At 29.5% G+C, this 13,590-nt stretch overlaps 1 protein-coding gene across 1 annotated transcript; it reads right to left on the bottom strand.

Annotated features, from left to right (window-relative positions):
• LOC114177759 (cullin-1-like) lies at window positions 1-7,317 on the bottom strand. Its single transcript, XM_028063269.1, has 19 exons — window positions 6,757-7,317; window positions 6,549-6,648; window positions 5,125-5,310; window positions 4,898-4,945; window positions 4,615-4,818; window positions 4,440-4,517; window positions 4,241-4,330; window positions 4,076-4,156; window positions 3,908-3,970; window positions 3,603-3,638; window positions 3,435-3,521; window positions 3,210-3,359; window positions 3,055-3,110; window positions 1,860-1,980; window positions 1,597-1,758; window positions 1,337-1,480; window positions 977-1,195; window positions 723-890; window positions 1-635 (listed from the first exon to the last, which is right to left on the bottom strand). The coding sequence occupies exons 1-19, from the start codon at window positions 6,894-6,896 to the stop codon at window positions 534-536; spliced, it is 2,235 nt and encodes a 744-aa protein (XP_027919070.1). The 5' UTR covers window positions 6,897-7,317; the 3' UTR covers window positions 1-533.
• Between the last annotated feature and the right edge of the window lie 6,273 nt (window positions 7,318-13,590).

The following is a 13,590-nucleotide window of genomic DNA, read 5'->3' as shown; positions in this document are numbered from 1 at the left end:
AACAACAATGATATAAATCATAAAGATTCATAAGTAAGACATATACATCATTAATGATCTTTAGAATCCTAGGAAAAATCTGATTTTCAAACAGTTATAAAATATCATATAGACACTACAAAATGTAGTAGATGTCACTGAAATATTGTCATAGACAAATAATGTAAAAAAGCATAGCTACTGGGTTTAGATTTAAAAGGCGTACCCATTCACCTGATAATTTTTCTAAGCTGATAAACTATAATTTCCCTGGAGCGCTTACACAATTTTTGGGGAGCAAATAACAGACGGCATCAAATATGTTGAGAAGGAATTGCAGCAATCAGAGAGCTGGATTATGAAATTGATTACAATTTCCCAACATGATCACACATCTACAGGAGTTGTCCATACCTGGACATGGACGCAAAATATACAAGCACGCAGCTCCTCCTTCAAGGAAACTTTTAAAACTAAAACTCATTTCTTTTGCAGAAGTTCAAGCATTTTCATTTCGCAGTAACCACATCGTTTGCAAAATCATTTAGACCACGTCAAGCCAAGTACTTGAACATGTTAGCATTATCTTTGTCTCTTTCCAAGTAGTCTCGAGAAATCAAATCTTCAATCCGCTTTTTAATAGCCTTGACGTCAGGCTGGATAATGAAATTCCATATGGTAAAAAATCAGAATTTGAGAGAAAAACATATAATATTATGTTAGAAGAATGGCTAAACATGCACCTTAAACATGCGACCCAACTGTTCAACACACTCCACGACTAATTGTTGGTAGCCCAAAACTTTCCGACTCTTCATAATACGCACAATTGAGGCATCGATAGCATATCTTCTGTCCTTATCAACATCCTCAATTACTTTCTTCTTCTCATCCACAGGAGGGAGAGGAATCTGCATACAGAATTTGTCAATTCCGCTCTAAAGTTCATAAATAGAAAAAAGGTCAAGATTAAAACACATTTTAAATAAAATTATACCTTGATTCTTCTCATTTTGTCAGTAAATTTAGAATTAAATTCAAAATAATCAGTGGATGATATTGTTTTTGTATTTGGCTCCTTGATGAGAATCTTGTACTTGGCACACGACAAGGAATGAAGCAGTCTAATAACATCATCGTCCGATAGGTTTAATTGAGTCATTATCTCTGAGTAACTTAGTCTATCTGACAAGTTAAAAAGCAGCAATGCTGAAGCCTATTAAAAAAGCAACAAAGAGAAATGAGGTCAGTTTAAAATATCCAAGATTCAATGGACGTCACAAATGTGAAAATGAACAAGTGAAAAGGCGTAAAATTTACATAATTACAGATAAATAAAGTAGGTAAGTAATATTACCTGGTAGGTTGTAACAATCAGCTCCACGGTTTTTGGCTCAAATTTCCCACTTATATTACAGGTACCCAAGGAATATATCCATGTAAGTTTTCTGTGCTTTGTTTTAGTTTGATAAAATTCTTTGAAAACTTCAACACACCTAATCTAAAAAACAGGAATAAAGAGATAGTTATTAATTACAACCAAAGTCTATAAAATCTTGGTTATGTAGAATAAAAAACTGAGCATCAGACGCTTTATATCAAGAGGATCCAAATTACCATTTCTGCAGGAAGATTGAGATCAAAAGATTTGTAACTAGGCCAGAAGCCAGTAGTCAGAACCGTGACAGTCAAGTCTATACCAGGGTCTGCATTGGGATTATTGCTTAAATACTCCTCAAAACTCGTTTGATTCTCCTTTGCCAATGTCAAATCCGTAACCTGGTAAGAGAGAGAAAGCATTTAAATTTTATTGTCAACAATCCAAAAATGTTCATCATAGTATTTCAGCTTATGTTTACAAAGAATAGAAAAAGGCTGACCATTCCTTCCATCTTTGAGGTAAACTGTCCACCACATTGTTGCTTCAATTTTGTCAAAATACTTCTCTCATGATCATCATTGGCACTCTTGTCAAAGAGAAGTCTTCGAGCAAGCTTCTTCCTGAAAGCAACAGAGCAAAACCCCAGTATTAATATTATTTTTCAAAAATCTAACATAAACAAAAGGGTATTCTGACATTCAGATATATGACATATCTACAGAAAAGAGTTTAAATTACACCTGAAAACTGCAGAAAAATTGCTTTAAGTTAAAAATGTCAAACAATATTGGAAGCAATTATGTAAGAAAAAAGTTTAACAAGGGCACCATAAATCCTGGTAGATCACTAGACACCCACCAATGAGGATTGTTCTTACCTAAAATAATGTTATACATTACTAAACAACATAGGATATGTTTAGATTTCTGCCATTAATTTTAGAGAAAAAGTCTGACATTTTCTAGAATCTTAGTCCAGAAAATTCCTAATTTCTCATTATGTTGTAATGTGTTCAGATAAATTGATAAACAAAAGTCTACAGACATGATTAAATATAAAACTAATATAAATTTCTTTCTTGAATAGCTGCAGTCCACTGTCTCTTCAAATCTTACCCCACCCTGATCAATTTCAATTTAGCTGCCTAATCATCTCAGTTTTTAGGTTTTCTCAAAAATACATTTCTAGTAAACATAAAATAAAGTACCAATTCTTTCTATAGCTTACAGTGCTACGTAAAGACCAGTATTAGTTTTACATCTCTTAACATGTCACAGCTTAAGCAAGGGCATTTTGGGCCTAAAAGGTGGACTATGCCGAGATTAAACTAGAGCAAGAGTATGACAAGACTTGACTCCTAACCATTTTATCATAGAGGGCTTCGGTCTTATGTCAAGGACTAATTCCCAAATAATGAAGGCCACATATTGGTGGTATTGCATCTCTCCTAGATGTAAGGAAAACAGATTGTACATGCAACATAGCACATTTAATTGCCAGACAACCAAGAAACAGTGTAAGTAATTTTTATGATGTTATGAAATGAATATATAAACACTGGAGATTAGAAGGTAAAGATTGAAGCACCAGCCAAGCAATATAAAATCCCTTTTTGACAAAGATATCCAACCCAATAATCATAATAATAATAAAAAAATAAAAAAATAAAAACTCTCTTCTCATTGATGTATTACCTATAGAATTCAGCAAACAAGTCTTTGTCACTGATATATGCAAGCAGCTTCACCACCTGCAGATAGACCAAAACAAATTGCAAATTCAAAAGTCAGGACTATATGTATCGTGCTTATTTACAGAAGTAAAAGTGGAACATCAAGATGACACTGACCTTTTCTAGAGTCTCTTCAATTGCTTCATCACTTAACTTTTCACTTCCTCCTTTCTTAAGAATGTTATCACAGAAGGAGGCAAGCAGTTCTGCACTTGAACTTCCAGCAACACCTTTGTTGCAAAAGACCTCAAAAGCCTCTTTAAGAGCCTAAATGATCAAAACATTCAGATTAGCAAGTACACATATCAATCCACATGATTAAAGGCACTTTCTATTTAAAACCTTGTGAAAAAGAGTGTGATTCTGGAAACAATCATTCACATATGCCAGGTACTTGTCATGCAGCTCGATCACTTTCCGAACAAAAACCTGAAGCAAGAAACTAATTTAAATTTTCACAACTTGAACAAAAAAAAATGTAGTAAAATTAATAAATCTGTTTTTTATCACCTGCTCTTGCAGACCAACAATATCCTTCTTTTCTGCCTGTATGTATTTTCATTTAAAAGGACAAAATAACTAGGTCAGAAACAAAATAGATTGCCCCAAAAAGTATGACATCGATCAAAACTAGAACAGTAAGAAAATACAAGTAAACGAAGCTATTAATATATTATTTAGTCAGAAAGCAACTTCAAAATCATGTCCAAAACCCCCCATTAACAATTTTGAACAGAACACTGATCCATAATGAGATTGAATATTGAAAACTCAGAATGCTAGTGCACAGTAATAAGAAAAAGTGCAGAATAGACCTTTTTGTTGCTAGCTGCATCTTCAGCCTGCTTCACCAATGCCATACCTTCAGTGGTAACATGCTGAGAAAAGGGAAAGAGAAAGATAAGCAAGTGAGGAAGAAAGAAGGAGAACAAGAGAGCCCAAAAATGGCATGAAAGCACAACGATAGGTTCAACATGACCAACCAGCTTAAATATACTAGAAACAGGATCCAAGCCTCTAGGTATTTTAGAGAATAGCCTGAACATCCTTGACAAGTCTTCAACCTGAGCATTAAAGGAAACATGAGAACACTATATACTTTTGGTTAAAAAAGGTGTACATGTAAGAAAATAAAGTTTCATGAGTACCTTGTCATCTCTAAGTAAAGCATGACATCCAGAGTGCTCTTTCTCAAGGAGTTGGTTTGCATACACAGATAACAGCTCATGTTGAACTTTCTAAACAAAGAAATTTCCAGAAGAGTAAAACAAAACACAAAACTTCAGAAACTATAAAATAAGACAAAAGGAAACATTGTAATCATTAAAAAAATCCTCAACAACAGACCTCTAATAACTTTGGTTCACTACTAGAGTGCAAGTAATGTGCAACCCTATCTTTCTCCCGTTTTAAGCACTCCTCAGCCTGTAATAAAAAAAATAACACCAAAAGATCAAATAGAGGCCAGAAAGTAATGTAATTGAAGAAACCAAGTTACAGTTAGCATAAACGGAAACCACACCTTGAGCATATAATCAGGACAAGAATCTTCTAGGATCCAGTTCGAAGCCTTCCGAGAATAATAAGCAGAAGTGTCTTTGAGCATGGCAGTTTCAAAATCATTCTCATAGTGATCCATTTGCCCCATTCCAATTTCAACAAATATGTCTAGTACATTCTTTAATAGAGCTCTATCAATCTGTTCTCCCTCACGTTCTTGATCAATCTTCATAAGCAAAAATACTTTAATTGATCTGAAATTTATAATCATAGAAAATCTAGCATACTGAGGAAGAAAAACATACAAGTGAAATAACTGCATCTCTAACTTTCCCATTTACTTCCTTGTAAACCTGCAAATGATAAAACTCAAATTTATTTTTATGAAGTTGCATTAAATGAAATGGCAGTAATAGGAAAGACATCTAATCTGCACTAGCATGCATGTCTTTTTTATAACATGTACAAGACTAGTTAATTGAAAGAACTAGTGCAGCAGAAATGTTTATTGCAACATCATTAGTTGCATTACCAAATCACGGAAGCAAGTCAATCCAACTTCATTAAGGGGTGGAAGTGATCTCCGAGCAATAAAGTAGCGATCCAAATAGTGAAAGAACCGAGAAAGCCATCGAACCATAATTTTATGGTTTGCCCATCTTTTCACAAGTTCTCTCAACATAAATTCATCATGCTTCTCTCTCAAAGAAGGCAATACCTGGAATAAAAGAAAAACAAGACAATTGAAAAAATAAATAACGAGTACATCCATCTTCAATGAAAACAGAAAATATAAATATTTTATAATGACATGTAGATAACCAAGAAATCCAATTTGCTGGTACAAAGATGAGCTTTGCTTTTGATATATAAGTAAATAGGATAGATTGGGGATGCTAGCTTTGCTTTTATTTTAAGTAAAGGGTAATAATAGCTTTCGTTTCACTTTTTACTCTCATTCAAATGTGGCCCGAAATGCAGCTGATGGCTCCAGGTCAAGGATGTTTGCATTGAAGAGAAAAGAGACAAATGCGAGTAGAGCATTATTCATTCAGCCTTCAAACTTCCAAAGAGGAAAATAGGGTTTGTGTTTTGATCAAATAAAAAGGAGACAAATGCCGAGATCCCTCCCCCAAACAGCATTATTTCAGGGGTCAAAAAAGGGGTTTTAGTGTCTGATGCAACAGCAAGCTGCATCAGGCTTCCACAAAGCACCTCACCGCTGTAACACTGCTACTGGCTACTACGGAGTACGCTGGTTAAAATTTTAAGATTTCAGGCTCTTACCTTCAACTTTCTTCCAATATTAAATAGATAAACATGACAAAGTCATCTTCTTTTTCATTCCAACCTTTCAACTCCAATTTTATTATTCCCTTTCCATTGAACCCCATACCTATAAAACATCCTAACGAAGCTTGATCAGCTAAGGAGTCTTTTCTGAGCAGGATACCTTTGTCTGACTACGATAACGGATCTGTGTTTTGACTGCCTGCACCGCACGTCCTTTACCACCAAAAACTGGATGCATGGTCGGTGGGGTTGCAATAACAAGGATTTATCATCCAATCATGGTTCAATCATCACGCGCCCTATATTTCTACAATTTGCTGGTTGCGTTTGGGATAAAATGTTCCAAAACATGATTCAATCGGTGATCAAACCACATTTTATACTTGTTTCAAAAAATTTGGGACGACCGCAACTTATATAAGAACTGGACAATAAATTTTCGAAAAAGAAAGAAAATAAAAGCATCGAAGTTCCATAAATGTACCGAAACAGTATAGTGGTGTTTATGCAACCTATACCAATATCACTCCCAAAGAGTAAACATGAATAGATATGACACTCCCTCCTAATTGTATTAAAATTGTAAACAAGAACGCACAATAACCAAATAATACACCAGAAAGCCAATCCATGACCCAAAAATCAAATGAGAGTGTCACTAACCGTCGATACAATGTACTCTTCAAAAGACTCCCTATACTTGTCATAAAGTTGCTGGGAGTAGTCATGAGGAGGCTTCTGAGTACACATATTGTAGATGGTCCTGCAATACGAATCAAGAAAAAAAAACAGTGCTCAGATAAAAAAAAATACAAATAAAAAAAAAGATCTCAAACAACCAAAAACAAACAAACAATGCAAAGACGAATACGTATAAAGCATCATGTAGTCCTCAGAGCTGAATTGAGTCTCGGGCACGCCTTCCAGAATGTTCTTGAGTTTGGTGATGCCCTTCTGCATGAAATCCCATCCCTGCTCGAGGTCGATAGTCTTCCGCTCACTCATCGACATGATGCCAAACAAAACCACCGGAATCTGCTCTCGAACGTGAAATAGTCGCACACGCTAATTGAAATTGACAGGTCTCGAGGTGGATGAGAGAAATCAATCGCCGCAAAGGGAGCAACTATTTGCGGAACGGAACGGATTCGAAATGTGGAGAAGAAAAGCGGTGGCGATCGGGGTGGGAGATTGAGAGCGAGAGAGAGGGTTGATTAAGGAGGGAACGCGAAATCGGAGAGCGAACCCTAGAAACGGTTGGAGAAGGAGAAGAGGGGAAAAGGAAGGGTCGCAAGGAAGGAGTATGAGGAAGAAGAAGAAGAAGAAGAAGAAGAAAGAGGCAGAAGCATTGATGGGAAAAGGAAAGGGAACACACGACCCCTCTCCCCCTTCAAAAAAATCCTTCTCGACCAAAAATTGCTCTTTCGGTGTCGGGTCTATTATTTAAATGGAATCCCTCTTGTTCTTTACTAATCATTTATGGTTTATTCACAACACCCTATTTTAATTCTACTCTATTTTTCATTTTTAGTATTTATCAACTTAATGGGATCAGATCATTCATTACTTCAAACCAAGTTCTGTAGAACAGATACTAGATTTCATTTTTCTCCACTTTCATTATTAACATAATTATTTTTATCATAATCTTGTTGCTGGACTATATAAATATTTTGAGATATGTTATGATTTTGTCCAACTTCTAAATCTTATTCGTCTAATTTTTTTTCTATATCAAAAGCATAATTATTATTGTCATTGTTGTTTAGATTATAGTAGTTATTATTTTGTTTTAATCTTATTTTGTTAAGTTTGTGTTATTTGTTAACATATAGGTTGTCAAAGTGGTAAATCTTTTGAGGGGTATAGAAAACAAAAAAAACAAATTATTATGCATATAATGAAGAAGATTATTTTTTGTTGAACTTGATAAATATTCCATTGAGAGATTTAATTTAATATTAATGAATCATTAAATTTACATAAATATCACTTTTTGAGATAACAACAAATTTATTCTATATAAATTCACCATCTCAAACTCGTTAATATTAAGTAGTAAATTTTTGTAAGGGTATAGAAAACAAATAAAGAAACTAGTACACGTAGAGAATTTAATATTAATGAGTGATTAAATTTATTATTAAATATGTTTTTGTCTCTTAATCTTGAGAATTGAAATTAATCCCTCCTCAGAGCTTTAGCTCAATCTAGTCCCCCAACTTTAGAACAGTGTAAATTTGGTTCTTCTAAACAAATTTTGTTAAGCTTATTTGATGTTTCAAATAAATTTCATGATATTTTCTTAGCTAATATTGAAACAGAAATGTGTAAAAAAACCCAAATACTATTATAAAATGCGATGCGCTTGAAATATTAAATAAATTAAACACTTAATAAAATTTGGTTCAAAAGACTGAATCCACGGTGTTCTAACGTTGGAGACTAATTTGGGAGTTTTGAAAAAGGACTAATTCCAATTTTCAAAAAAAATAAAATTGAGAGACAAAAATATATTTAACTCTCAAATTTAGATAAGAGACTTCACAATTAAATTTATGAGTTTTTTTTTATTATTTCACTTAATATAAAAATCAAACTCACAATTAAATTTAATAGTTTGTTTACGTTACAATTAAAATTTTAAATAACATGATAACTCATTAATTTAATATTAATGATTCATTAAATTGATACACGACATCACTTTTGAGAAAATAAATTTATATACTTTTTTATATTATTTTTCTTAATGAAGAATTCAAACTCTCAATTAAACTTAACAGTTTTTTTACGTTACACTTGGAACAATTAATAGAATAAATAAGATGGAAACTCATTAATTTAATAATAATGAGTCATTAAATTTAAATAAGAGACTTAATATCACTCTTGATATAATGGATTTATAGATTTTTTTTAATATTATTTTACTTAATATAAAACTCAAATTCACAATTAAATTTAACAAATATTTTACTTTACAATTAGAACAATTAAAAATTAAATAAGATGGTCAATTTTTTTAAGAAATAAATTGTAAAAATAACGATAAAGTTTGTATGTAATTAAAGTGATTATCCTCGGATGATTTAAAAGATTAGAAATAGTAAATTTAAGGATCCAATTGAGTTTTATTGTGTTATTTTTCAAACTAAGGAGTTAATAGTTATGTGTATGGTTGAGAATAAATTTAAGAAACATGAGTAATATTGTCTCTGACTTTTTGGTGCTAAAATTTTTCAATATTCAAACTAAAGAGGGTAGGGTGTTTTATTTATGGACGTAATAATGCAAATTCCATTTACTAATTGACTTAAGGTAAATATTGATAATGTGCTTGAGGATTGTCATGATTTGGCTTCATGTGCTAACATTTTTAGAGGAATTTGGGGTGACTATGTAGATAGTTTTTCAGTTTTTTTAAGGGTTCAAACTTCTATTTATACTGAGTTTATATAGTCATTTATGTTTTCGAACATGATTGGAGGGAAGGTTTTTCAAAGACTTTGGTTATAAAGTGATTATTGTTTAGTTTGTCATGGTTTTTTGGATTAGCGAGTGGTTCCTTTGAGTCTTAGAGATAGATGATATCGGTACTGGATTTTTGTATGCATATGCAGTTCAAAGTTTCTCGTGTTTTTCGTGAAGAAAATAATTGTGCTGATAAGTTAGCTAATTTAACTTTCATTCATAGAAAATAATTGTGAAGAAAATATAGGTGGTTTAATGTTTTATCTCAATGTATTTATTTATATTTTTTCATGATAGGTATAGTCTATCTACATCTCGTGAACTATAAATTTTATCATGAGTTTGGTGTGGTCTTCTGATGCTTTCTGTTCTTTTATTGTTCTTTTATTTTATTTTATTTTTTAATAATTTTTCATGGGATGACAAATGATTGATGACTTTGAGATGTCATTGTAACTAAAATGTCAAAGTTTATAGTGATGTTTAAACTATCTTGCTTGAAAGGTGAATATATTACATCATTTGACACCTTTGTAAGGGTAAAAGTGTTATAAAAACGTAATTTTTTGTATCTCAAAATAAAACACAAAAGTGAAATGCGATTTATAGTGGTGTCAAATGAGTGTAAAAAAAGTTTGGATGTCAAAATATCATTGTCTTAAATGAAAATTTATTTGACATCATTTTACAACTATTTGACACTTATGCATAGGTAAGATGGTCATTGAAAAAGTTAAATTTTTGTAGTTACAAAGATAAATTGAAAAGTAATGAAGGATGGTGTCAAATGGTGTTAAAATATTTTGGGTATCAAAATACCGTTGTCCCAAATTGAAAAACAAATATTTGATAACATTGGACAACCATTTGACGTTTATCTAGGGGTAGAACAGTAATACAGAGATTTTTTTTATTTGTTAAAAAAAATTATGTAAAAAATTTTAGGGTATCAAAATATCATTGTTTCAAATAGAAAAAACTATCTCACACCATTTGACACCAATATAAGGGTAAAAGTGTCATAAAAACGTAAATTTGTGTATTTCAAAATAAAACGAAAAAGTCAAATACAATTAATAGTGGTGTCAAATCAGTGTCAAAATAGTTTGGGTGTCAAAATATCATTGTGTTAAATGAAAAAGTTATTTGACATCATTTTACAACCACTTGACACTTATATATCAGTAAGATGGTCATTCAAAAAGTTAAATTTATTGTAGTTGCAAAGATAAATTGAACAATAACAAATGATTGTGTCAGATGAGTGTAAAAATATTTTGGATATCAAAATATTGTTGTCCCAAATTAAAAACAAATGATAGCATTAGACAACCATTTGACATTTATTTAGGGGAAGAATAACAATTAAAAAATTCTTTATTTGTAACAACAAAAAAATTAAAAAATACATAAAGGTGTAAAATGGGTATAAATTAATTAAGGTGTTTAACAATTGAGTCATTTTACATGTATTCAAATGATAACATTGGATACTACATACATCTTTTAGGTACACCATTTCATAATAAATAATATACATGTATTTTTTACTAGGAATATAAATTTACATGAATTTCAAAGACCACAACTTTTATAGTTTTATTAAGTACTTTATAGGTTTGGAAGCATGTATTATTATCGTATGTGAGTTAAGTAAATGCAATGATATAAGAACTATGTTTAGTAAACAAAAACATAATCCTATCTCACCTTTTTATAACCAAAATGTTGATAGGAATTATAACAATTATATGTTTATTTTTCATTTAAGTTGGTTTATTTAGGTGTATTAGTGTATTTTTTATGTATTAATTTTGTTTTTGTGTAATGTAATTTATGCCGACATAATTAGAGATTTTTTTTAAAACATTGTAGACATGTATATCGTGGGGTTTTAAGTTATTTGAGGTTGTTAAATTGTTTTAAATGATTTTTCATATAATTTATATATTATCTATTATTTATTGTAAATTTTATTTATAAAAAAATAATGATTAATTAATGAGACATTGTTTAATTTTAATTTTGTTATTTGAGTATGGAATTAGGAGTTTTATATCGAGGGGAGATGGGTGAAGCTAATAATATATAAGAAAAAAAGACTCATACAAATTAAAGATTTTGGGTTAGAGATAATGTTAAGTCTCTTATATATGGGTTGACTCATGGTTTAATCCTTGTTAGATTCATATTTCTTAGGTTAGATTTTATTTGTCACCAATATAATTACTTAAGGTAGTGTTATGTGAAAAGTTATGTATAAATATAAGACTAGTTGATAAAACACTTTTGAGATATAAAGAGTTTGAGATGTATGAAAATTTATACTTAAATAAAAGATTAAGTAATCAGATTATATATTTATTTTTTAATTTTGTTGTTAATTGTTTATATTTAAAGGGTTAAATATGTTTTTGGTCGAATTAGTCCTTCTTGAAAATTTTGAACCAATCTAGTCTCATCTAGTCCCTCAGCTCTTTAAATGTGTGGATTTAGTCATTTTAACTAATTTTTATTAAGTTTATTTGACGTTTCAAACATATTTTATTATAATATTTTAGTTGTTTGTTTACACCGTTTGACACATGTTTACTTTAATGTTGGTTGAAAAATACATTTGAAACGTTAAATAAACTTAAAAAGATGGTTTAAAGAAAAAAATTCATATATTTATAAAGATAAATGACTAAATTGGTTCAAAGTTTTAAAAATATACTAATTTTAATTTTTACTAAAAATTGAAGGATCAAAAACATATTTAATCCATATTTAAATGATTAAGAAGTAAGGTTGCATTGTGTGAAGTAGAATATATGATAAAGTTGGTTATATATCAAAAGTTTGGTTAATTAGTGTTTTCGTGAAGGATAATTAATAAGTATCGAAGTTTACAAAAATTTTATAGTTAACTATAATATTAAATGAATTTCATCTAATTATCATGAATGCAATTTTATTTTATAATATTAAATGGATTTCATCTAATTATCACGAATGCAATTTTATTTTATTTAGAGGACAAAAACGTTCGATATGTGAAAAGAACTCTAATTAAAAATTTATTTGATAAACACTTATAAAAAGTTTAAAAATAATTAAATAATAAAATAATTGCATTTTGATATCGGTAAAAATTAAAATATGATTAAATGTAAAAAAATAATTTGAAAAAGTGATAAAATACATTATGAAAAAAGAGAAATTTTTTCATATAAAAATGCAATATTTTTATCACAGAATAATCTGAAAAAGGTTATAAATTTCAATTTTTTTTTCGCAAAATTTAAATAGTGTACATTTTAAAGGTTTCAAATTTTTAATAAAGACTCTCTGTAATTTAAAAAGATATTTTTTCTTACATTTTAGTAAAGACTTTAAACAACATACTTATTTTTTGTTGAAGATATTATTTAAAAATTTTAAAAGATACTTTTATTTTTATAAAATTTATTATATATTTATATTATTTTAATTAATAAAATTAATTATTTCATTTTTTAATATAACAATCATAAAATTAAACATCATTAATAATACTTCATGCATTGAATACCGATTAGCATTCTCGGTATATTAATATTGTTTGTCTAAATTGATTACGAATGAAAAAATGTTAATAAACTATGAAAACAATGTTATTATTGATAAATATATAGTAGAACGGTTAATGAATTATGACAAACTATATAACAATTAAAACGCAAACAAAAAAAAAGATATGTGCAATGAGACAAAAGACTTGTAGGCTCATTATGAGGCTCATGTGTCAATTCATCACGTCATTCATATTACTTGTCTGGATAATAAATATTGATAAAAGCATAATATTAATTTCAAGAATCAATATTATTTAATAATACAATAACTAAATAAATTAATCCTAAAAAAATCCAACCGGCCAAAAGAAAATTAATCAATACATTTTTCTTAGGACAATGATATCATAATTTATATTTTTTCACTTTTATTTTTTCATTTTTTATTATATAATTTAGTATGAATTATTAATTAATATTTTAAAAAAAATTAATAATTCACATTAAATAATATATATTTTTTAATTATAACACACTTGTGAGAAATGAAAAACAAAAGTTTAATAGTTTTTCATTAAGGAAGATAGATGAAGAAAAGTTTAACTTAATTTCTATAAAATTATATAAATTGACATTCATAAAATTTGTTTATTTAAAATTAATATTGGTTGTTGTTTTATGTTACTATTAAAATG

Source organism: Vigna unguiculata, chromosome 3 (genome assembly GCF_004118075.2).
Source record: "Vigna unguiculata cultivar IT97K-499-35 chromosome 3, ASM411807v1, whole genome shotgun sequence".
Lineage (NCBI taxonomy): Eukaryota > Viridiplantae > Streptophyta > Magnoliopsida > Fabales > Fabaceae > Vigna > Vigna unguiculata.
Note: the sequence above shows the minus strand (reverse complement) of the source record. Positions and strands in the feature narration are given on the sequence as shown.

What these genes read in the sequence shown, in the direction of transcription:
- LOC114177759 (XM_028063269.1), bottom strand. Translation starts at nt 6,896, where the DNA reads ATGTCGATGAGTGAGCGGAAGACTATCGACCTCGAGCAGGGATGGGAT. An exon ending in GTCCTGATTATATGCTCAAG is followed by an intron (nt 4,518 to 4,614) that starts GTGTGGTTTCCG and finishes TTTTTATTACAG; the next exon opens with GCTGAGGAGTGCTTAAAACG. An exon ending in TTGTTTGCTGAATTCTATAG is followed by an intron (nt 1,981 to 3,054) that starts GTAATACATCAA and finishes TGTTGCTTTCAG; the next exon opens with GAAGAAGCTTGCTCGAAGAC.